Genomic DNA, 26894 nt, shown 5'->3' on the forward strand with positions numbered 1-26894 from the left:
TTTTTTGTGTTGCATCTCTAAGTGCTCTTCACCTGTCCAAGTGACAGTTCAAAATGGCATTGTACATATGAAATATGTTAACTCTCTAAAAGTTACTGATGGGTGGAAAGGGACATTCAGATATTGCCCTGATTTTCTAAGATTTTCTAAGCCTTCTGATGTTTACATTCTTGTAACGAACTTTCTCACACACTTGCTGTAAATAACTTATTGTTTTGCATTCTTTTATGGAGGAGGAGAAATTTGATGGACTGTTGGTTTGTCCAGTGTCACTGGAGAGGTGGCACTTTCACCCACCAATCCACTGTCACTTTTGTCAATCTATAAATGTTGGAGTCAGAAAATAAACTGTCCATTTTTTACCTTGAGAACAGCAGCGTGTTTGCATTGTATTTTTTCGTGTCTTATAGTGACATTCATTGTTAACACACTTTCAAGCTGACATACCACTCAGTACTTTTCTTTCAATACCTTGGTAAAAAAAATGCAGTTCATCCAGTGAAAGTATGTCTTCCATATATGTTTTACCACAAGGAAGCCAGACAAACACTCCCAAGTACAAACACGAAAATATATATGTATTTTAATTTTCATTTGGTCATATTTTATTTAACAGAATGTCATTCTTCCTCAATAACCAATGATGACTCAAAGTAGTAGCACTCTCCAAAGCAGCCCATTGATCACAGAGAACTGATGAGATTTAAATATACAATATAAAGAGTGAAGTTTCACAAAGTTGCTTTATCTTCAGACTTTAGGTTAGAACACAACAGAACAAAATTAACCATTTCACTAGGTTCAAGAATAAAATTCAAACTGACAAGTTGTGAAAAGATAATAGTTATTGAAAGTTTACAGAGAAAGAACATGATTAATAAACTTGTCCTTGCTTTACAAATCTCAGATCCCCTGAGTCCTAACAATACTAAACTGAGAAACAAATTTTATCCTGAGGATACAAGCATTGTTTGCAAATTACTCCTGCAATTTAATTTTGAATTTTGATATGGTGCTATATTTTCCATAAGGCTCCAAAGTAGATTGCTGCATGCAAAAAGAACATTACTCAGTAGTTACTGCTATGCAAGTACTACAGATCACAGGAGCCTTAAGGCACAGATTGCCAATCTGCAATTTTAGATGTCACCATAACTAGCTGTTAATCATTATTCTCGTAACAGAGATGTATTAATAGATTATGTGAGTGTTTTTGTATTTGCATGAGTGCAGAATCAACAGAGTTAACATGATTTGTGCACAGCCTTCACTGGGACATGAGTACTTCCATAATATGTTGTTGATTAAAGGTTGGGGCAGTAGTTCTTATGTGAAGAGTGACAACAAACAGTCAGGGAAGGTAACATCTTAAATCACAAGAGTTGTTTCATCTACACTTCTAGCCAGACTCTTTCGTTTTATATTCTTTTATGATGCAGTTGGCCTTGGTCTCATTTTTCATCTCACCCTGTCAACCAGAGATTTATAGAAGGGAAATATTTAAAATACTGGTCCTCAAGATCTACTCTGCAGATTATCAGTGTGTTTGGGTTTTTACAGTTTTCTTCAGTTATTCACAGAATAAAGTACACACAGAAGACAGGATGCTGTTGAACACAAGAGGATAGGAGAAGGGATGAAAAGCTGGAAATGTTTTGCAGAACACATTTCACACAGCAATCCATAGGGTGAAAGAGATAGAGAAGCAAATTATTTAAAAGAGCCGTTATTCACAAGTTGAACACTAGTAAACTGCAAAACAATTTTTCTTAATATTGTCAGGTAATCTAAATGTGCCCCTCTGAATATATTCATAGCTTTAGAATGATATTTTCTACTGTTTAACTCCTTTTACCATTGCTGCATCAAAGATGCATGTGAACCTCAGGAACAACCATACTTAAAGGAAAGTGATTATACACTAAGTCCCATCAAGGATACAATGCAGCCAAACCCTGGAAGTCTTTAAGTTATCATAATCTTAGGCATTACTTGTAACAATCACCAATTTAATATTCTTAGGCATTAAGTGTAATGCTTAAAGTTGTCAGTTTCCTTTAAATCATCTCTGCTCTGAGTGACTAATGGCTACAATTAACACTACCAGCAGCACTGCTTAAAGACACAGGACACAGATCACCAGCTACAGCTCGAAGGCTGCATAATTAGCACAAGACACCGAGGTTGGCAGGGGAGATTCCCACACCACTTCCACTCACAGCTTTCCACAGAGTAGGTGCTGATACTGATGTCAGGGCAAGGCAGGCTGTAACTTGAACAAGTGTTGAATTCTCCCAAAAATTTTCTCTGCAGCAGGGTTTTTGCAGACTACATTCCTCGCTTCTCTTCCTAAGGACAAGTTAGGGGGCTCTACCCTTCCAGCTCCTGCATGCCACATGATACCCACATCCTGCAAGCTACTGTGGAAACAGCAGCACCAGAGGCACTTCAGGTTTAGCATATGCATCAGGTTTAAATATATCAAAACTGAGTTTGTGTGGGAAAGTGAGAAACATGTTATCTCTCCTTCCTGATGACAGATGCGTCATGGGGTTTGTAAGACCTGTCTAATATTACTGAGCAGGTGAAAACCTCCCTCATAATTGAAATGGTTAACCAGTTCACTCCAAATACCTAATGCTGCTTTCTCCCTAGGCCTGCCACCTTTCCTTACAGCCATAGGGCTCCTTTCATTATCTCCTTCCATGATGACTTCACCCAGGCAGGACACATCACTTCTCATATTCCTGGGACCCATCTACAGGTGAGGCTCTGCTGTCTTGTTCTGACCCCTTAAATTATGTTCACAAACTCAGCTACAGCACCTACCAATTTACATTGTAACTTTTTTCCTAAAGATTTGGGAAACTCCATCATGGCCATACATGGTAGACCACATGAAAAATGGAAACTCTGCTCATTATGCAGAGGTGGGGGACTCATAATAGGCTACTGATTAATTTCTTGGAAGCATTAATGCAAATTCTATCACATCATTTTTGCCATTCATACAGCTTTCCACTGCAAGCTTGCTTCTCTCTGTTTTGATTTTTTAATTATTGTGTTTTATCATCTTCTATTATCTCTCCCCTTGATTTTTTTTCTACTCTTAAATTTTTATTAACCAAGGGACCTGAATTGAGATGCCTGCCTTTAGGCACTGCTGTTTGTTGCTGATGATGCGACAGCCTCTTTAAGGAATCACAGCCACATTTCCATATCAAATAAAAATCGTAATTAACTCTTGCCATTTGTCTACTGCAAATTGACAGATATGTCAGTTCTCTGGAAGTGAATTCTTTGCAAAAGGAAGCTTTGTCATACTTTTATTTGAGAGGACTTCCTGTGAGCCACTGCTTCAGAGAGAACACATCTGGCTGACCACAGTCTCTGCAGACAAAATACTTTGGCCTCATTTTAACAAAACATGTACCATAAGGAATTATCAGCATCTTCCTTTGGAGGTCTCTCTACTTCCCCCATGTGCAATGCTTCCCCCCCAGCTTTGGATTCCACAGCAATAGTTGATCAATTCATATTTTCTATTCATTGCAGAAACTTCTTTTTTCTCTAGTTTTAAATTCTTCCTGCAAGTCTTAACATGTCTTCTATCAATCAAAGCAGTTTACACACACAAGACACTGGAGGAGGAGTGACAAAAGAGTGGGAACTTCTCAGCCATGTTTCAACTTCACCACTGCCCATCACTGCACAAGTTGTTTTTTGGTTTTTTTTAACAAAACCACTTCTCAAATTATGCAATCCAACAGGGGTCAATGCTGCTTTGTGCCAACAGACGCTTATGAAGGAAACAAATTAAGATCTCAAAAGCCAATAGGAAAAAAATTCCTACACAACTGAAAGCTGAAATGCAGACTGAAAGGAACATCCAAGGTGATCTGCTAAATACAGATGTTGACACAGGATCATTCAAAGTTACAAGGCAATGCAGGACGTGGGATTCTATCTACCTTGCTTGCACTTTCATTTGGGTTCACTTGAGCATGCCTCTAAACAAAATGTTGATGTTCCTTGTATAGTTGATGGAAGATAAGTATATTTTTTTGTCCCTTACAGAATTCTTTATGTGGCAAATTTCATTTTGGGGGAGTCTTCGGATTAAACTACCTTTTTCCCCAACAATCAGACAGGAAAGAAAGGCATTTCATTTGGGGGACATACACCCTTTTTGCCATTTCCACAGCAGAAATGGTTACATGTACACTCAGATTTAACTCCACAGGAAAGCAGATCACCCCTGGTTTGCAAAGGTCTCTTGGTAAAGTGTTCTAAAGAAGCTAGGCATGAGTGAATCAACAATAACACCTTCTTCACAAAACAGGGACGCAATATTTTCTCTCCTGTTAAAATCAGACTGAGTGATCAGTGTCATCTTTTCCACACGGAAAAATGTCTTCCATTGAGATATGTCTCTAACTTGCTGTGCTCCTGTTTTACTACCTGAGAAATGGGATGACTATTATTTTCTCAATTTCACAGAGTATTTTGAAGTTTGTGGACAAAAGAACTATTCTCACCACCAGAAGTACACACTCACAGGCTACTTGCAAAATACCTTTCTTTAGAGGCACCTGAACCAGCAATGTGATTAAGTCTTTTCTTCAGTGCAATGCTTTGTGACCTTTGCTGATGTCTTTCACATTGATATTTATCTTCCAAATTTGTCTTGGAACCCAACACTGCTAATAGCTTAGCAGCACATTCCCCAGACGCAATTTAAGATTATAAAATCCAAACTCTCCCTACAATCCCATTTTAATATTATATATAAAATCCTTTAGCCTGATTGATTTTGGTTTTTTCTCTCTTGCATGCTCTTTCAAACAAATTTATCAAAAAAAACTGGACAAATACATACATCAATAATCATAACAGAAACAATATAATAACAAGGATATGACCAAAGCTTATTGCAAAGTGTTTTCCAAGTAATGCTAAATGGTAGTTCTTATGATGCTTGACAAACTTTAATTTCCCGAACAGAACAGAAAAATAATAAAAGGCATGAACAAAATACTGTCAGGTTACAATTTTGTCAGGTAATGTGCTTAGCCTTGGCTGTGACTGTGATTAAGTAATACAAAGAGCATTCCATGCAAGGTACTGAGCTAAAACATTTGAGAGCGACATTAAAGTGAATCTGCTTCTCCACTTATCAGTGACCTCTTGAGGTCCCTTTTACTCCTCTTTCCTTTAAGACTGTTTTCAGTTTGTGACTAGGCATAGCATGTTTGTAGAGTGCAAAACATCTTCTTAAATATGCTATACAGTAAATTTACATTTCTGTAAAGACATCTCAAACTATTTTACAACTAATAACTATTGGGAGGGAGTCTGTGTATTTTTTGGAGCTTAGTGGGTCTGATTACCTGTCTCTGTAAAGCCAAGAGTCTACTGACGTCTCTGATTACAAGCAGGTTTTGGTCATGGAAGTTTCCATAATTTTTCAATATATTTTTAAACATTTGTGTCTTGGAAAAGTCATCATGTAAGAGGATATTTTTAGATCTTATCAAAGGCCCAAAACTATCAATTTTTACACTTTTTTTTAATGTAGTTGGACAGGTATATCGAGTTTCTCCACTAAGTTCCTTATATTGCAGGATATTTTTATATGCATATCAGCATGCATAATTACAACAAGGTTTTATTCTACCCAATACACAAGAAAGGTAAGAAATTAAGAGGAGTTCCTCCCAAGCATGTGCATTCTGTTTTAGCACTTCAATTCTGCTATAAAAATTAGACAGTAATTCCTATGATAATAAAGATTGGAAAAAGTTTTCAGTCCAAATTCATCTAATAAAAATTGAACTACCTATAAAGATTTTCTACAATAAAGGAGGAACCCTTTATGTACCCTGATATGTAAAAGAGAAATGCCTTCAAAGAATAGTGAGAACAGGTAAAATATATTTATTTCTTTTACCCATTTCCATATTCTTTTTCAATGTCACAGCTGCAATTACCACTGTCAGAATTTGATTTAGTGAAATAAAAGCTGCAGCCAAGATGACCTATAGCCCAACTCTTCAAGAGAGAGGATCTTATTGAAAAAGCAATTTTGTTCTTGCTGAAAGATGAGGTCCCAGTTACACAAAATTATAATATATCCTACTTTCACTTTCTGGAAAAAAATATAATCATACTCATTACCTTAAAATTGAAATCAGACATCAGAAAATATTACATAAATTACAGTTAAGTGCACAAATAAAGGATATTCAAACAAAAATTTATAAGCTTCAAAACAAATTTTAAGCTTCATACAGTGGAACAGATTTGCATTTTGTGATTAGACAGGTGGTGTACTCTGAAATCAGCATTCTGCTGTCTTACACCAGTCTGGCCCATGTATTTAAAAGGATCCATGAAGATTTTGATCACCACTGTGTCACAGCTTGTATAAATGTGGAGTACTGACTAAATCCTGAAGCCCTTATAAGGAGAAAATTTCTGCTGATGTTTTAGCTTTATCTGATAAGAATTTTTAAATCATAACTGTGGCAATACACTATTCTACTAATCAAAAGTGCGGAAATATATAACACACATTCAAAAATGGCACTTATGCGAATACTGGAGACACATCTCACCTACACAGCATGATTTTACAAGGAATGTGAAAAATAGAACTGAATAAAAGGGTATGTAAGAACTGATCATTTTTTCAAGTCTCTCAAACCACAGAAGCAGTATTAGGACAGTTTTTACTACTGACAACTTGTAGAACTGACTGATAAGAAGTTCAGGCTCTATATCTTTCCTCTGTATTTCCTAACACGTACCATGAAAACAGAATTAGGAAAGCAGAAAGGCAATGAGTTGTTCAGACAAGTTCCTGCAAGCTGATGGCATATTAGGGCATACACTATTTATCAGTGCTGCTAATGACCTGCGAAGAAGGAAAGCTTTACCTGTGAGTTGCCTGGGCTAATCAAGGGTGATGCTGGAAGGGTCAGGGTCGTCTCAGCCCTGAGAAACGCTGAAGCTGCTACCACAGGAGTTACAGCTAAACTCGAGACGACAGACTTTCAAGTTTTCACTCTCTGCTCTTAACCCATCTCAGCCTACCAAATCTTACAGCTGTAATCATCCTGGATGAGAAGAGGTCACCTACAACCAATAACTTGGAAACTTCACCTATCACTGGAGTGATGGAAGAAATGTTTTAAACCCTAGCACTCGGGAGCCAGAGTTGCTGTGAACTATCACCTCCAGTGTGGTCAGTGTTTTCATAACTAATGCCTGCACTGCCTGAACATGCTCTTACAACATCTTTAATTATTCAGATGTCTTGCTGGGCACCCTGTGTGTCTTGACACTCTGACTGTCAATTTAAGTCCTAATAAGAAATTACATTCTCACCTCAGCACACCACAGGCTGCATGCACATCAGCCAGCACACAGAGATGACACAGCCCCTATCTTTCAGCTGATTGACCCAATCCCTAGTGAAACCTGTTGCCCTTTTGAGGTAAAATGTATTTCTCTATTATGGCACATGTTCAGTATATACAGTTACACTACAACCAAAACAAAGGTGTCCCAAACTATAGGCTGAGATGTTTGACTAAAATTTATTCATATTAGTCTTTGCTTGGAGTGTGATGCTGTTGATCTATGGAAAGTTTTACTATATTAGTAATGACAGTGTATCAATATACAATCTATAATATATCTAAGTACATTGAATAGGTATGATTTCTTGTACAAACCTTCAATGAAATATACTTATCTAACAATGTCATCTTGTATGCTTGTCAGAGATTGGTAAAAATATATATATATATATATATGTATCCAGTCTCCCAGTGCACAGGATTCAGTGACTAATCTCTGCTGCCAGGCTTTACTTTCAGATACTGGTTATTCCACTGTAGTTAGAGGACTAATGTCTCAGTCCAAGGGAGAACAGAGTTCTGGAAAAATTCTTGATGTGCACCCAAAATGCAAGAGAAGTAACTCCAATGTGTCCCACATTACAACACCCAGATTATGGTACCAAGCCAGGTTACTTGTGTAAATGAAAAGTTAGGGAAGAAACCTCAGAGACCCATACAGTCAAATTACAAAGCTATCCAAGAGTTGGCTCCAGTTCACCTGTGATCTTTCTCACAATGCACATTGTTTATCCTAAATAACAATCCTAGACCCCAGTGTTATTTAAGAAACCAATTCCCACAGTTAGGAAACATTGAACCGATTACAGCATCTCTCAATGCCATATTCCCTCTCCATATTCCCTCTTTATCTTAGCACACTATATGATCACTGCAGAAGAAATCCAGCAGTCAATGTACTAGTTGGCTTCCCATGGGAAGGGCAACACTTTACTGCCTTTGATATTTTTCTTTGTTCAGTATGTTTCTCTCTGTGTATGTGTGTGCATGTGAGAACACACACGTTTTCTTCTCTTTTTTATGGTGCACTTCGCTGACATATTTAATAGTCACTCATTTCCATAGCACTTGTTTACCATAACTTACAAAGTAAAATTGGAGGATTATATTGTATTTACAAACAAGTTGGCACTTACAGAATAAATTATTGATTCCTTTGCTTTTTTATTTAATTTTTTTTGTCTCCACTTCTTTTTCACCAAAGGGCTTCCAGAATTCAGGCAGAATAGTAACACCTGCTGCCAATATGCTACATTAACATGAGTAAATAGGATTCCAGCTGTTACACTCCTTCCCAATGATTTTCTTGTTGCTGAGAGGCAGTGCCTTCCACCTCAGTTCATGTCCAATGCTCAAAAACTGCTAGTCAAGTGAAAGCAAGGGCTGCATGTTTTCTTCCTCATTCTTATCCATGCGTTTCAGCACCCCAGGATCCACAACTGATTGAGACCTGCAAAGAGACAACATGTTTATTAGACATTTCTCGATCAAGAAAAATGAGGGTTGACCTCAGCTTTCTTTTGTTTATTTTAATTTCTGTCAGGGTTTAAAAATAAGGGTACAGCATCACCCAAGCATGTGATCATTGCAAATCATAGGGAAATATCCTCACAGAGGGATGACAGGGCTTTAAAGGGCTCAGTGCTGATCTGTAAATATGGGAGCAAAAGGTGGAATAAAGTGGATCCTCTCTTCAGTGAAATCGTGAAGCAGGGATTATCCTCCACAACAAGCACAAACAAAGCTGTCCTCAGTAGTGACTTAAGCACTGACTGTCTCTCCAGAAGGTTATACAGCAGTGGGCTGGCAAAGAAGGTACAATTCAGCCACCCAGCTGGCTAATCACACACTGCAATTAGCGGGATGTGTTAGCTGGAAGCACAGGTTGTTCCTTTTCTGAATAGCATCTTAATTCAACAGTGCAAGATCCTATGTCAAAGCTAGGAATGGTGCCACGGTTAGCAAGATTTCTGAAGCAGCACACAAATATGTCAAACTCACTTTTCAGCTCAACTGAACAAGGCAGGGCAAATTCAGTGATGATTTCAAAATTTCCCTAGATTCTCTGATTCTGCCCAGAAGCATAACATGAAACCAGTGCCCTGCAACAGCCATATGTGACAGGAAAAGAGGAAAACTGAATCTCCAGCAAAATCAAAATGTACCATTGAAAACAAAGCCAGGAGTGTTAAGATGGGGCCTCACATCAGCCATGGCTCAGCCCATCAAAAAGCAGCCACTTCCGGGCTACAGTAAATGCAACCCTGGTTAGATGTTTCCTTTAGTGAGAAAAATCTCATGCAGGAGATGCCTACTTCTCTTTCTTTTTGTAAAGATTTGAGATGACTAAAGAGCATGTGTACATCTCTACAATGCAGGCATTTATTATTGATCAGTGGAAGCACACTGTACCTGCAGCATTTCTAAAGATTTGCCCATTTAGAGGGCTACAGGGCAGAGAAAAACCTTTACAAATTCTAACCTTTCCTAAAATAAGCATATGGAGTCAATCCCCCCCTCTTATAAACTGGCATCATCCAGTGAAATCAATGAATGAGGCTGATGAGGTCCTTCTCAAAAAAATCGAAAGAAAACTTACAAAAACACAAGAAAAAACATCTGACTTAAAAGCTTGGGTGAAAACTTTAGACACAAGGATATTTTCTAATATTTATCCCATTCTCATACTAAAATCAAGAACATTAGCTTTTAAAATATAATCATTTCTCTTGTGATAAGCATAATTTAAACTTTTTTTAATTAAGAGTGCACAATGATACTCATCCTGAACACTACTAAGTTCCTCAGGCAGAAAACTAAACCACTGAATTAAAAATGGTTTTTTTTAAATCTTCACAAGGTACTGTGCCAATGCAAAGCGGATTGAAAATTTGCTGGTGGGAAGCTGCACTCATGGAAAATCCAGTTCATCATGGTAAAAATTGCTGTGGAAGCAAATTAACTTCAAAGGTTTGCCAACTGGATGCAAGTGCTAAAATTGAGCCTTTTCCTTGGCTGCCAGTGACTGAGCAGACAAGGTTCCCAGTTCTCATCTGGGGAAAACTGAAGGGGAGCTGGAATGGCTGCAAACTGGGCCTCCAGTTCCCAGGGAGGAAGCTTTGGCCATAAATTCCCAGGGCATCTAAAGCCCCCAATGCCAAGGCAGGTGTGAAAATCGGACTGCACAAATCCTGATTTGTTTGTAAGCTCAGATGCCCAAATGCCTTGAAGAAGAAGGAGAAAGTTTGCACTCAATTTTAAACAGAAATTTACTGTCATGCTTCATCCCATTCAGCAGCAATTCACAAATGAAGGTATGTGAAAGGAAAAACATTTGTTTAAGTCTATAGCTCCTTCTCTTCTGCCTACATCTCCCAGATAAATTTACAGACATTACTGAATACATTCTGAGAAAACACAGTAGGACAGAGGTATACTAAAACGTCCCGTTGCAGAGGTGAGGAACCAAACCACAGCTCTTCTGCAAAGTCATCAACACAGACATCTGCCCTCCTGGGTTAGGTGAGAGGAGGATGCAGGTCTCCAGCTGGGTGCCTCAGGATGACAGCCAGTGGTGAACACAGCCACAGGCTAAACCTGACTGCTGACACAGCTGCAGTGTTGCCAGATGACATAAACAAGTTCTCCCCAGAGGTCTGTGCTACAGGTGGCATTAACTCCTCCTTATCTCCATCATCCTCCCCCCAGTCAACCTTCCTTTCAAGGTCAGGTCATCCAATTCACCCAAAATTCAAGGAGATCTGGAGGAATGGCAGTAGTTAACACCACTGGAATGGCAAAAAGAAATGGGGGGTAAGAAAGAAATTAACTCTCAGTAGCAGTCTGGGTTTAGAAAGACATTCTTTCAGGAAGTAAACTAATTTTAAAATGGTAAGCCAAATTAAACAGGGTAATTGTTGGAGATCTGCTAGATGCTTGTGAAATTTGTTCTAAGCTAAGCACTTTTTATCACCTTAGCCATGGTTTTTATATGTTAAAAATTGTATGCACTAACATATACTGACTGTGGGTGTAAACCAAGAGAAATAACCTATCAGTTTCTGAATACAAGTCAAAATTAATTTTTAAAGAAATAGAGTATCTGTTTTATCATAACTTTTCTATTTGTGTTTTAACAGAGTCTGCGTGCCTAGTACACTGAAGTCTTGGGACTTTCTGTCAGTTTTAGTAGTAGCACAGTAAGTAGTACTTTTATGTCCAGCAGCAAGGAGCAAGGATTCCAGCAGATTCTGGAGGCATGCTAAATGAGAAGGAATGCATTTAAGGTGAAGAATAATATTATATAGGTACATATTTCAACATGTTTATTTTCTGCACTAGGTCTCAGACTGAGTTAGTTCACCCAGACTGAAAGAATATCAATTTGAAGCTTACACTGAAGTGTAATATTATATGGAAAGAGTTTTCAAGAACAAGTTAAATGAGAATAAAAATTATTTGACAAAGAATGAAGAATCTGGACAACTCACTGCTTTTCCACTTAATAATATGCTTGCCCAGAACAATCTGGAAAACTCTGCTCCAAACAGGCTGCTCCAAAAGGACTTGTCACAGGCCTTCTCATATTTTATTTTGTTGCACTCTTGGATAAAGTTATGTACTCTCACAACATCGTTTTGCAGCAGAAAGACTTCTGCACTTCAGTTCCTTAATTCCATCCTTATGTCTAAGACAGCTTCCCTATTGTTTCGTAATTCTTGTATTATGTGCAAATCATATGTAAGTGCATTGCTCACCTTTCCCCTCCTTGGCTCTTTTTCTCTGTCCCATTTTCTCAATTAATTGTGTTAGTTACACATTTCTAGCTTCATATATATCTGGGCATTAGGGATTTTGGAGGCTCTGGGAATTTATGACCAAAGCTCCTTCACTGGGAATTTTGAGACCAGGTTTGCAGCCATTCCAGCAGCCCTGTCATACATTTTCAGAATCTTTTTAAACTTCTTATCCTAGATCATTCCTGTCCAGTTTCTTGCTATTTCCCACTCTCAATAAAGTGGAGGTTTTTTCAACACAAAATCCTTAAAATTTGTTGGGTTTTTTTCCTTTTTTTTTTTTTTAATTTCCTATAGCAATCTTATGTTTTCTCCTCTGTTTCCACAAAAATATCTCCCTTTTAAACCACACTGTCCTTCCCAGTCTAGGCAATATTTTCCAGCCAAAATCAACGTCCTGGCTGAGAAATCTGAAAATATTTTATCCTGTTTGATCTGTTTCCCTTCTGCATCACATGCTGTCTCCTGAAACTGGGTTCTCAGCCTAGGATATCTAACTTCATTTTAATGACTTTATATATTGGTTTCTGCCTTGTTTGTTCTTTTCTGATCCATTGCTAGGTCTGTCCATTATAAGCTGCACTCTGACTTTTGCTGCCCTTTCTGCTGCCCTTTCTGCTACCTTTTCTATCACAGTTGTAATCTTTACCCTTTTCTCTCCTACTGCCCTGGCAAGCTTGGATCAGATTCATCCCTTCCAAGTTAATGACCTCACTGCTTCCATAGCTACTGGAAAGGTAACTAAGCTCTTCCTATACTTTACTTTGAATGGTAAAATGCAGCAAGCAATTACACTGTACCTTCTCAAAGAGAAGAATATCAGAATGCCAGAAAGTTTGAGTATAACAATTGACACTGATTTCGGTCCTGGTTCTCCTCATATTTTCTCAGGCATGCAGTCATTGTGACTGATGATTCAGATGCCGTAAACATCTTGGCACCTACAGGCTGGTGGATACCAGGCAGTGGGCTATGAGATAGAGGAAGATAAGAGCTAACATCACCACCCAGAAAGATAATTGGCCCAAATTTACCCACTGCACGGAGGCTCACACCAGCTAGCACTGTTTCTCTAATAAGTACTGTAGGCTGAGGTGAGATAGCAGCTTATTCCAAAGACAGTGCTGTGTATACAACCTATATGGCACCACGGAAATAATCAGCTGCACTGAGTTCACAACTCACACGTGTAATAATCACAGCCATGATGCTTCATCAACACTAATCTTTTTAAGAAAGGGGAAAAAAACCCAATTGTCTTCCTATACGATAGACTGAACTGCCTACAGCTTCATAAAGGAGGAAGAAGGTAAATGTTAACCTTATGGCATTCCTAGAAGACAACAGTACCTTTAACTCACCTTTTCATGGATTTGGGAGAGAGGTCCTTTTCTATATCCTTTGCAGGAGTGTTGTAGGAGTCCGCGTTGCACTCACTGTCATCATCGTATTCGTGGTCAAGCAGTGTTCTTGCCCATGTGCCCATGTCATAGGGTGGCAACATTCCTCCAAACTCTGAAGGCAGGATCTCAGGGTGTATGAGCTGATGCAGGCTGTTGAGGTTGTTACCATGCAGGAATATCTGTATGTATGCATGCAGGTAAAAACACAGGAGTATCACCAAAAAACATCAAAGCCCAAATGACATCATCATTATTAGGAGGATACTGTGCAATTGAAATATTCTGGTTGTGTTGGGCTAACAGAGGTGCAGAGGAGGGCACACATCACCTCTGCCTTGAGCATGGTCATACCATGTTCATAAATCTCCACAATGATTAAAGCATAAATAACTTAAAATGTTTACAAGTACAGGAACTTAGGGAGGGTAAGAACCGGTGTATGGTAGCTAGATGGACAGAATATTGGATAGACAAACTGCTTTGTTAATCTCTTGTCAATTGCTCTCTCTAATTCTGTGAATTAAGTGAATAAATTAAAATTATAACAAATTAATAAAAATAAGTAAATAAATAAGTGAAAAAATTAAGATTATAATAAATTAATAAAAATAATAATCACCATATGCAACAAGGAATATATCTTGACTTTCAGCATGCAGCCATGAGTTCTATAAATAAGATAAATTATGCAGTGTAACAATAAGAGTGCTGGAAATATTTTCCTCAATCTCATCCTACAAGTAAGTGCCATTTCTACTTGACAATACATTAAGTAAGTAAGTAAGTTACAGCAGTAAAACACTGTGACAACATTGAGGGAATAGCTGATGGACTATTTGATATTTTCCATCAATGTTTTGGTAGACTGATATTCATGTATACTTTACACTTATATATCTGTATATTAGTATGGTGTGATATGAATACTTGTATTTATATTTACGTTTAACTTTAGTGTTTCCCCTCAAAGATCTTTCATGTTCCACTTCACCTTGCAGGGACTCCTCTGGGCAGCTATACCCCTAGCATGATTTATAAGAGTTACATTCAAAAGGCAGAAAGACAAAGACCAAATATATGCTTGTCTTTTATTGCTCACTTCAGACCACATTCCAGTCAGCTGTGGACACAGGAAAGTTAGTATGACCATGCAAAACCAGTGATTTTCTTCCATCTCAGAAAGGAATTTATCCTTTTGTGAAAGAACATTTATTAATGGCGAAAGTTATTTGCTTTATGGTGCCTTTACAACTAAGTGTTTCACTTCACAGCAGTTGTTTTACATATGCCTAGTACTGCATTTATCTGAGTGTAACTATCACTTGCAAATCTACATGACAAATTAAAAAAATATGTAATAATTCAGGATAAAAACAACAGACAAATAATAAGTCTGCTAAAAAAAATCTAAAGAGAATTCTCTTAGGTTTGAGGTTGTTTTTTTTTTCCAATCATTTGTTCTGCATCTAATAATTTTTTTTAAAGCTGTTTTTAAATTTTATGTGCTGGTCATAACTTTCATATTTTGACACTAAGTTTAGAACTGTAAATCAATATTTAACCACCTGACTACTTTTTATAGGAATTTGGTATTGACAAAAAACAGTTGTAAAAAGTCAGCATTTCTGAAAATATATGCCATTGATTCAGGTGTCTAAATAAAAATTTAGATGCTAACTGATAAGCCTCCATGTTCAATGCCTTGTCACTTATTTTAATGCTGCAACCCTCCTATGAGCTGCACTTTAGTCCCTAGTTATGCATATGCAGCACTTGAGTTGAAAAGGCCTCAGACATATCTGGCACTGCAAGGTTCTTTGCAGAAGCTGCAGTCAACAGAGTGCAACTGAATCCTGCAAAATGGGGCTTCATTTGCATATTTATAACAGATATTACATAAAAGGCTTTGTGATCTATAGTTCAAAATCTGTAAATACCAGAGGCCTCTCAAGCATAATCTGTCAGTAAAAAAAAGCTCAACACCAAGGATCACTGTGGCCTTGCAGGGTGTGTTTGAGAAGAAAAAATACAGAGCTGCTTAGGGATCTGATTCCATTAAAAAAAAAATCATCATGCTCTTTGTAGCGCCGTTTTACACGATGTTGATTGTGTTTTCCTGGATGACAAATTTCCTGTTACAGAAATAATATCATTCTATACGCTATCACCACCAAGCTCTAATTTAATTGCACTGATGCAAATGGTACAAATTCAGCAACATCTCAGAGGCTGCTCATGCTTATGCACAGATGCATGCACACAAATTCCCTTTTATTGGTTTTCATTCAAATTAGTTTTCACAAACTGATACTACTGGATGCCAGCTGGGTATTTTAGCTCATGCTAATGTCAAGGAAAGCACACTAGGAAAGTCACTAACTCTGTTTTAAAAAGAAGACACAAATAATTTTAACAGAAATTAAACAGAACTGAATTGAATACAATCTTAATAGAAACTGTAATGTTGGCAGTATTTTTTTATATAACTCCCAGGAGCAAGCATATGCTTACATTTTAAAATACATTTAAGCGCATGGCTTGACTGTGTCCTCAAAGGATAATGTTGTAAAAGTTTCTAAAGCAGCTGAAGGTACCCTTTACAACACAGATATATTTAAATATTTTCCACCAATAGCAAGCTGATACCTCATGTTAATCTACTTTATTAGAGTATGATGCATCTGCTGATGACAACTGCCAGGAAATGGACAATTAAAAAGAAGAATACCCTTTTTCGTGTCTTCTCCTTTAGAAAGGGCCGGATAACTGTGTAGAGGGCATGGATATACCATGGTTGATTGACGAAATGTATTCCTCCAAACCGAGCTGGAAAGCTGTCCTGTGTGTCACAAAACAAATACATACAATTTGATCTGATTCTTAACATACATAGCATATGCATCAAATACTTTTTTTTTTTATGCCTTCATCTTAATAATAAACCTTTAACAAGAAGAAAGATTATTCAAAACTGCATCCCCTCAGTTGACTTCCAACCTTCCTCACCAAGGAGCAACACACCTTGGACACCGTAAAGGTGCTGGGATAGCTTTGTTATTCAAATAAAAGCACAGCATTTCTAACCTCCAGAAATGCTTTAAACATTTACAATTTGCCCATAATCCATCTATACAATGTATTTTTCTTTTTTCCACTTCTATGGATTTTATTCATTTTTAATAGTAACAATCTCAACTCTTACAATGTCATTGAAGAGCACTAAAAATGTCCCTCGTCTCCACCTTAAAAAGAAAGTGTAAATAAATCTAAGCTACTACTCCGAATGTCTCCAATATTATCCATATTTCATAAAACTGAGACTGCATTAAACATTATGCACAAACCGTTATGCAATATCCATGACAGTAATTCTTGTCACATAGTCAGAGACCTTCTGGGAACTTAAATGTAAGGATAGCATATCTACACTGAAGCAATGGCTTTTCTTTTTTACTTGCTGAAAATCACAAGGGGCAGATAACTCACTAGGAAAAGCTTCTGATATGCATTTTCAATTTTGAAGTCGAGAGAATATGCCAGAGGGTTTGAAAGTTTCAGGAGGGCAGCCACTCTGTCCTGAAATATAATTGCCAAATTCCTTGTGTTGTCCTCCTTTTGTCTTTGTCTGGTTGATCATATGCACAAACAATGCAATAAGCCAGCTCGCATGTTTCCTAGAGTTTCACCATTGAGGAAGGAGGAAAGAGATGTAAACAGTTGATGCATGCCCCCTTTTATTTTCATGGCTTATGTCAGAACCTTCTCAGTGAAGAACCTCCTCCTAGTCATACAGATTTCCTAAATGAATGGCTTTCATTTGAAGCTTAATTCAACAGGTGACACAGCATAGGCAGTCACTGAGATCACAACCAGGCTCCTCACTGCAGCAGCAGCTCCTGTTTGACCATACAGGTAACAAACAAGGACATCCTTTCCAGCTACACCTCCTCCTCTTCCTCCTCTCTTCCTCCTCCTATGTGGATGCAATGAAGGCAACATCAGGTCTGTGCCACTGGGATCAAAGGCTCAAAAGGAGGCAATCAAGTGGTCTGACATGGTGCTTTGTACTAACAGACCTATTTTGCCTCCTCTGGAGACAAGAGAGGAGGTCCTATACAAGCACCCAGCAGCCTCAATGTAATCTGCAAAGCACCACTTGAAGCATAGGGTCATACAGCACACACCAACAAAATAGCCAAGAAAAGAATTATAAACTGCTCCGGCCAATCAAGAACTGTCAAAAAAGGAAAGCAGAAACTGCAGGAAGGAAATCTTTCATTCAATGTTTCCAGCTAGGAATAAACTTTGAAAAAGTGCAACTGCCTGCATATCCACAGAACCTCTTCAGTTCTGTGAATGTGGGACCTGTGGGAATAACAAAGTATGAATCACTTACTTCTCCCCAAGGATCCTTTCACATCCTGTCAGGCATGCCTAACCCAGGGACTCTTTACAGCAAGGTACCTCTTGCCTTGCTGGATTTGCCATCAAGGAGGCAGCACCTTGACAATAATTTACAGGGAGGATGACAACCACAACACACACTATTCACATCTGGCTGGCCAGGGCATAAGTGAATGCAATCAATGGTCTGTTTGGCAGCTTTTCTCCAGAAACTTTTGATTAACAGCAGCTTTGAAAGAAAACAATCCTACCAAAAGATTGCTGCAGAAGCCTCATTCTGCTAAATGCACAATTTCTGTCAGCACTAACTAAACCTCAAACAGGATGGTTGATAACTTGACACATAATTCACCCTGTTCAGTATTGTAAATCCCCAAACACCATTCTGAGGACACAGCTATGATGTGCAAAAGGTAGTAAATTATGTTTGTATCATAGTGATCCTACAAATCCATTTGGGAAGAATAAATCACCGGATGACACCTTAACCTTTAGTTACAGGAGATACAATTAATCTACAGAAGGTTGTGTTTATTTGGATTATCACAGCTCGTTCTCCAGCAAAGAAATCAGGTGCTCCATGCTGCATACCATGCACAAAAGAGCACACGCTTAGAGCTGCAGAAATCTCAGCAGAGCTGAGAGTCACACAGAAACTGAGGATAATTTGTGAATATGAAGATCTCAATAGGCAAACTGGCATATACAAACACAGATTCAGAGCAGAGTGCCAACGGCATTTGTATTCTAATGTGGCCTCAGAATGCTCTGTATCTTTTTAAAGATATAAAATTTCCAGCAGACAGAAAGATTATCCTTAAAAACTACCACTCTGACACATCTACTATCTTTTCCTGCACCTTGAAAATCATTTACATGGAGGATCATGAATATATGTGGAATGATCCTCAAACTGAAGGTGCCACTTGAACTTAAAAGCCAGTTTGTTTCAGTGTTTCTCAGAAATTCTGAAAGCATTTTCTGGAACTAAAGAAGATGGGTATTTATCAGTCTCTGTGACTGAACCAAGGTGCTCAAATTCAGAAGCAGTTCTTAAGGTGAAAGTAGGACCCCAAAAAATTGGTGCCAAAAAAGAGAAAGGGTGATTTGGTCAGAATGATCCTGTGTTGTACACAGTGCTTAAATTAGTATTCAAAGCCTGCTGAAAGTAGATCCAAAAGCAAATCTCAAAAGCACCTGCTGAAAAATAAAAAAGCAGAATAAACAACTACATCTGCTGGAGAAACAGGTGTCAGAAGGTTGCCTTGCTCTTCTCAGATGTACCTGATTTCCACATGGAGATTTGCTAGACAGATGGTCATCCTTACACAAACAGCAGGTAGGAATTTCTTTCAAATCAGTTACTCTTCTGGGATTTATGTAGATTAGGTTACAAGCACGGTGGCAGTCACAACTGCCTCTGCAGACATACTGTACTTCAACAGATGAGCCTGTAACCCATGAATCACATGAATTCTAAGTAAAAGGAATCTCTTGCCAGAAAACAGCAAGAAATGGAGATCAGCTGTAAAGTGAGCTGTGCTTCTGACTGGAAAAGTAATAAATCTGACGGGGCATTACCAAACTGAAAAAAAAAAAAAACTAATTATGTTTACACAGTGGGTGGATTTTTCTTCATATTCACTGTAACCTCTGTTTCAGCAGCAGAACATAACTTTTTCTTTTCTCTGATGAGCACAATTTGTGACATGGCCATGCCATAGACACAGACTAGCAGGCAGTTATTATCAGAGACCACAGACCCAGTGACACGAGGCTTGCAAGTGACAGCCAACAGTAGGCTGCCAAGGAAGAGGCACACCCCTACACTACTGTCTGAAGCACGACCAGTGCATCAGCAGTGTCGCAGAACTATCCCTCGCTGGGTTTCCAACTCTTGTGAAATGGTTCTGTGCACTCACAGCACAGCAATTATACCCTCTCTGCCTAACATAATTTATACAATCTATCTTTATAAACTTTGACTCCAAGGACCCAAGTGCTGTTGCCTGCTGCCACCCTTGGCACATACTAAGAAGCCAGGTTTCCACTTGCGAGCCCCACATTCCACCCTGTGCTGGGCTCAGCCATCACCTGAGCCAGCTCTCAGGGCTTCACAGAGGGTCCCCTGCTCCACTTTGGCCTTAAGGAACTCTTACAGCACAGGCAGTAACAGCAAAACCAGTATAGGACATTTTTAACAGTACTTACACGAAGAAAGTGCCAAATTCCTACTGAAAACCAATGTGAGTCTTCTTAATGGTGTCAGGGCTGTTATCATAAAAATGACCCATCTTTTTATCTTTACTAAATGCAAAAAAACAAAGAACTTCTTAAAGGCCACAGCACTCTTCACTCCTTGAGCATCGTGTCTACATTTAAAGCTCTGAAATCTACTTTTAATGAAGCAGCCTTCCTAGGTGAACTCAGTACTGTAATCAAATTTGTTTGCACAGCTTTTAGGAGTGTAGTCTCAGAAACTGCTGAGTCCACTGTATGCCCAAAGGTACTTTGGCAGCCCATTGTCATCAGAGCCTTAACAATATGCTGTACATCTACAGCAAACAGACTGTCTGGACACATCTTGCCACATATTAACACCAGGAGAGTGTTTGGACATGTGTGCTCTGGGGTTATTTTTAAGGGTTTGCCATCCTTATGTGCAGTGAAAGTGTTTTTGCAGACAGTGTAGAGACGTCCTTCAAAGTACAGTCTAGACAAACATAATGAATACGCTCACACCCTTTACTTAAGGCTGCGCTTGAGTGCTTTGATGCATTCAGACTGTTGCATCTGCAGACAAGAGGTTACAAAGCCAAAACCTGCAACAGCTGTATCTTTGTAACAAAAATTGCAAGTTCAAAGAAAGCATACAAAACTATTAATATCTTAACTGTGACTTAAGACTTATTCCTCAAGATAATACATTTGTCCTCCTTTAGCTTTTCCACTAAGTCAAGCACTTCAGGGAGAAAAAAAAAATTATTATGATGAACCAAAATAGTACCTTCATAGTGGAAAGCTCCACTAGAAAGAAACTGAAACATTCTGTCTTCTACAAAATGCATCACAACTAAACTTCATTTTTAGCATGTTAAAGAGAAAACTATGGAAACTCATTAATAGAAAATACTGACTAGAAGGAATAGTTCACATCCTTATCCAAGAGATGCAGTACTGGAGGAACCAAGAGTCATTGCCATCTACATCAGGAAAGGACACCCATCTTGCTGCCAAACTGTACCTTTCACCAAAGGTAAGAAAGAACTAGGCATTCCTAATACCAAACTTCCTGCCAGCATCCATCCATGACATGAGTACTTGCAATGCCTCAAACAAACAAACTTTTATGTCAAGACTGATCACCTACACTCAAGACAAGACTGGAACCAGTGGTGAGATTGGATGATTAGGAGACTGGAAAGTGAATATTTGGCATCTGAAAGAATTTGGGTTGGATTTTTTTAAGGAAACAGATGCTGAACACACCAGGGAGAATAAATAACAGGTGAGGAAAGAACTTTTCAAAACAAAGGACAATGTTGACACCGAAGCAAAGGGGAGAAAGCTGACCAGGAACACAACTAGACTGGAAACTGGTCGACAGCTTTGACTCACCAAACATGCAACAAGACTGGCACCCTAACTCATTTTGACAAAATTAGTAAATTCTCAAAAAGCTAAGCTTCTGCTTGTCTAACAACAGGAGACCTTCCCTCCGTACCTCTCTGTTAAGGCTATTTTAAGGTTCAGATCCAAAAGAGAAGTCTCAGGTGATAAAATTTTGCCTGACTCCTGGAACAGCTGCATTAGATTTTCCTCTTTAAGACTAATTTGTTGTTCTCTCCTAGTCTGAGCTTTTCATTTTTATTACACAATGTTGAGCCATTTCTACAACAAAGAAAAAGTGCCCAAATAAATTTTTTGTTACTGTGCTCAACCAAAAGGACAGTACCTAAAGGCAAATTGCATCATTCAGTGATATTCCTACAAAATAAGATTTAATTATCTAGAACTGGATGTTGTCATTTGGCTAAGAAGCTTCCAATGAAGCAATTTGACTTTTGGCAGTCCTTTTCATTTCTATTAGTCATTTTATCTTACAACTCATATAGAAATATGTTAAGTTGAATGAAATGAGAAGAGAGATGGTATCCATCCAGTGAAAATATGGCTTTTTTATTGAAGTATCTGTTTTAATTTCAAATAGTCTTCCACATTTCATTTCAATATGCTACTCATAAAAATTATATATTGTTTAAATTAATTAGGTGGGATTTAAAATTCATTTGACTATATGTGTCTGCATGTTTATATATAAATATAATAACATTCAAAACCTACATAGATTTAGTGATTTCACTGTTTGGATAAAGGGATTATATCACTCCAATTTTTAATTAGGTGAGCTTAATAAAGAAAGCCTTTTGTGTAAAACCTTCATTTTAATTTGAAATTACTTTATTTCTTTACAAATTACCTTCAATAAGTTTTGACCTTATTTTTTTCAAGTTTTAGTTATAAATTGGGAAATTATTTTAGAAATTTTTCCTTATTTTGACGGGGACTTGGGGTTTTGAACATTGGTCCTTGCCCCATTTGTTTAGTTTAACCCTTGAAAATGAAGGCTTTAATTTTAAAGAAGAAATTAAAAATGCTCTTTTTCAAGGACAATACTGCTTTCAACTATCAGCACTGCCTCTTTTCTAACATTTAATTTGGAATGTGAGATATTAAGAAGAGGGAAAGTAACCCAAAAATTTTTACAGCCTGATGCTATTTTCCAAATCAGCAAAGCCAGAAAGAGAGTAAGAAGGAGGATAGAAGTAGGTTCTTCTATTCTGTTTTCTACCGTGTGATGAAGATTATGCTTTACAATAGACAATTATCAGATGGTGATTTCTTCTATGGAAATTCCCATAGGGAAAAAAAAAAAGTCTTTTTTTCAGGCAGCTTGTGAATGTCTTATTAGATTAAGATTACAGACAAAGAGAAAAAAAAATACTGTACTGCAAATTGCTGTGCATAAATACAGTAGCAATACTGGTGGAATAATACTGGTGGAATAAAAATAATGTGGAAAATTACTGTCCATAAAGGATTCCATACTCCAGTTCCTGAAGGCAGAAGTCTTTGGCCAGGGACTGCATAGCAAGAGCTGAAATGCCACACCAGCATCCCAGCTTGTACCACCCCCGTCCTGAGGTCACCCTCTTTTTGTCAGTGAGATTGTCCAAACAGCCGCTGGTCTCTGCCAAACTGCTGACCACAGGATTACTGTCAGGATGCTTTTCATCATGCAAAAAGCTTCCCACAGGCCTGAGGTCATTTCAAAGAGGAACATTAGTAGCCATCAGATACCACCCCCTTCCTTGTACCTGACCACTTTCAAAAATGAGCAGGTTAAACAGCACCTGGGAACGAAGGGATATTTTAGGATAATGTTAAGATGGGGACTGAAAGAAACAAGGCAAGGCAGAAACCATAGAAATAAGATGAAAGTGAGGAGCAGAAGAAATTAAATTAAAAAGCAATTCAGGGTGAGGTATCAAGATACTACTATGATCCACAAGAGAAAACCATTCATCTTGTTCTTTCTCTAGCCCCTTTTTCAAAATTTTCACAGGAAGCTAGGGAAAGAGAATTAGAACGTATTCCTGCTAGGAGGACCCATGTTTTACAGTTACATATCAAGAATTATTTTAAGTGCAGACCTAAACTCAAATACAGTAAATAAATACCAAATCCTATATTTTCCATGTAATTTTGTATATCATTCCTAGGACCAGACCCAGCCTAAGGATTTTCAGTTTTTCAGGATTGACCTCTGTCAAAATTTGCAAGAAGCTAATCTGAACCTGTCCAGGAAATGGGGCACACGTCTGCTGACGGATAAGGTGAAGAAAGATCCTGCACAGAGACAAAATGCATGTTTTCAAAAGGCACTGCATAGCTATTCAGTGCCAGTAAGTTACTGAGTTGAAAGATACCATTTCTCCTACCATAATATTCACTTTTTCTCCCTTAGAAATGGAGAACTTCTAAACTGGTGCCTACAATGTTATTATTCAGAGCTCTTCCGAAAATGCAACTCTCAGTTTCAGACAAGATGCATTAAAATTGGATTAGCCCGTTGTAAGTTTCAATTTACAACAATACAATAAACTGAAAACTACAGTGTTTCAAGAGTTATTTAATGAGCCATGTGTTTTGTCATACTATGAGGAATCAATCTCCATCACTGCAGTAAGCACTAAGAGCTACAATCATTTTAGCCATCCAATTTTAATCTGTCACTCCATGCAAATGACAGTCCTGAGAATTGAACTGAACCGTAAAATTGGAGTGATAGTGATTTGAGAAAAATCAGCTGAGGACAGCCACTGAGATCTAGAATGCTGCACAATTAAGATTTAAATTACTGAGGAAATTGAATAACTGACTTGAGATCCATTAATGAGTATTATATTTTATTAAGAGTAGAGGTATCATGAACTATGCAGCATACATAGTTTCAAGAGGTCAGTTCCCCACAGGACAGATCTAATTTGAGCCCCAAAAAGTGTTCAAATATCTTTGTCATAGTACAGAATAAAGATTTATTTCAGCCTTTCAGCTTTAAAGCAAGCCTTAGTCTGAACTGCACAGCTACACTTTACAAAGGTGCTTGAAAAAATAAAATTTCCTGCATGCTAACTCCAGCTTCCCTCTTCTTCTGCACTCCAGAACGACTGCTGGTGGTACACACATGCAATATGTGCCTGGGAGTCCAGGGAATTTCAATAGTTTTTGAGGGAGAACTGTCATTTGAGTTATTACTCTAGAGGACCACAAATCATTACTGTTGAATTCTAACTTCAGACATCAGCCCCCTGTCTTTGTAAAGCCATATAAGCATGGGTGTCTCTGGAGGACAGAGACACCCCCCCTATGGAGGAAATCTTCCAGTAAAAAGCAGAGATTCACAACAACTGGGAAAATAAATAGTTACATGTTTTACCATACATATCTAGGACAAGGCTGATGTGTTTGCTGAGCTATCAGGATACGCCAGTAATGAAGAAATGTGATAGTAGGATCTCTCTTAAAATCACACTTTCAAAACTCTTGAAAATTCATGTGTGAGGAATTGGGAGATCAAAACCAGAAATGCAGATGTCTTCTTGCTAAAATAAAAGTGGAACCCATGTGAATGTATCCTCAGCAAGAGACAACAACAGTAGCCTCAGCTCACATCACATGGATACCCACAGAGGAAAGAACTCAACTCTGAAACTGTCTGGAATGCGGGGTCTGGTGTTGGGATTTCCAGTACAAAGCAGACAGAGACATACTGGACACAGTCCAGCAAAGGGCCAGGAAGATGACTCAGGGATTGGAGCATCTCTCTCATGGACAGAGACTGAGAGGGCTGGGAAAGTCCAGCCTGGAGCAGAGAAAACTCAGCGATGTACATAAACATGTGAAGGGAAGGTGTAAGAAGCTGGAGCCAGGCTCTTTTCTGTGGTGCCCAGTGACAGGATCAGGAGCCATGGGAACAAACTGAAACACAGAAGGGTCCTTCTAAACATTAGGAAACCATATAAGAGCACACAGTTCTAAACAACAATGATGAAAAATATAAAATCACTGAGCTTAAATAGTCTTTTTAGCTGGTATTTTTCAAACCACTTATCACAGTTGTGCTATTTTTTAAATTCCTCACCAGCAGAATTAACCAGTGTGATGACAGACTCCTCAAAGGCAATTAAAAATTATTTGCTGGTAGATGTTAATATTTACTCTGTGCAAGTTACTCAAGGTTCTTGGCTTGGCTGAGGTCACTCATCTTAACAAGTTATAGTCAAAAATATGCTAGGCTTTCTCCACTTAAACGAAGGCTTACCTTTACCTGCAAACTGTGATATTTCATGCATCACACTCTTTGAAACAGGATTACAAAACATAGCCACTGCCAAAGCTGTCTGCACAACACTGAACACATTCAGTTTCCAAAGTCTGAGAATGACCTTCCTCCCCAGTTCCGGCAGCCACCAGTGAGCCCACCTTTCCAGAAATGTTAGAGAGCAACAAGGGCAGCTCACAGACTAGGGAAAGTCAGCAACAGTCAAACTCCATTTTTTAACCACACCTCAAGGAAAGAAGTTCAATTTCCTTTTTGAAACTGACAATTTGCTGCTCTGCTCTGAGCTCTAGCAACATAACAAAGGATGGTTTAAAAGTATGTCTTTTTTCTAAATATAGCATTATTTACAAAGATATTGCTTTTGCATATGTAACATCTTCAGATATTTATAACCAGAGATTTCAAAATGTTTATTGCTCTACTGCTAAAACCTTATTCAAATTGTAGCATCTTAAGTACAATGCAATATACTAGACCAGTGTAACCTACTTTTTACAGGAAGCATAAGAACGTATGCAGAAAGATGCTCCTTCCCTCACATTCCATTCTACTTTTGTGATTTGCCACCCTCTTCTACAGCATGGCTTAAATTTTCTGCTTTCCTCTACTCCTGTCACTCCAGTGCTAATGGTTGATGCTAAGCAGCGAATTAAATCCCCAGTACAGGGATGATGGCATATGGCATGCGTGAGTGGACTTAATGGAAGGCAGAGACTCCCTACTGGCTGTCTCCTGCTTCCCATCCATCGGCACCATGCAGGGCATCGTGCCGCGCTGCCCGGCGCATCCGCCGTCCGGGTACAGCTACAGGGTACAGCTGTAGAGGCCCCTGCTGCGACCACCAGGTGTACCTCTGAAGGAGGCTGAAAATACACAGCTCCTCACTTCAGTGAGAGTATCATTAAACATTAAACCACAAACAAGCTTCTACCTCCGCTTAACCGAACAGTCAAGAGTCATC

The 26894-nt window shown here is 38.4% G+C and overlaps 1 protein-coding gene across 1 annotated transcript in view; it reads right to left on the reverse strand.

Annotated features, from left to right (window-relative positions):
• Positions 1–557: 557 nt before the first annotated feature.
• CLVS2 (clavesin 2) overlaps positions 558–26894 on the reverse strand; it is a 57217-nt gene continuing 30880 nt past the window's right edge. Inside the window, exons 3-5 of the mRNA XM_039707577.1 lie at positions 16352–16462; positions 13582–13802; positions 558–8874 (exon numbers count right to left, since the gene is read on the reverse strand). Coding sequence (XP_039563511.1) covers positions 8787–8874; positions 13582–13802; positions 16352–16462 — 420 coding nt within the window. The 3' untranslated portion in view covers positions 558–8786. The remainder of the gene's footprint in view (positions 8875–13581; positions 13803–16351; positions 16463–26894) is intronic.

This window comes from Passer montanus, unplaced genomic scaffold, assembly GCF_014805655.1.
Source record: "Passer montanus isolate IOZ18808 unplaced genomic scaffold, ASM1480565v1 scaffold2, whole genome shotgun sequence".
Classification (NCBI taxonomy): domain Eukaryota; kingdom Metazoa; phylum Chordata; class Aves; order Passeriformes; family Passeridae; genus Passer; species Passer montanus.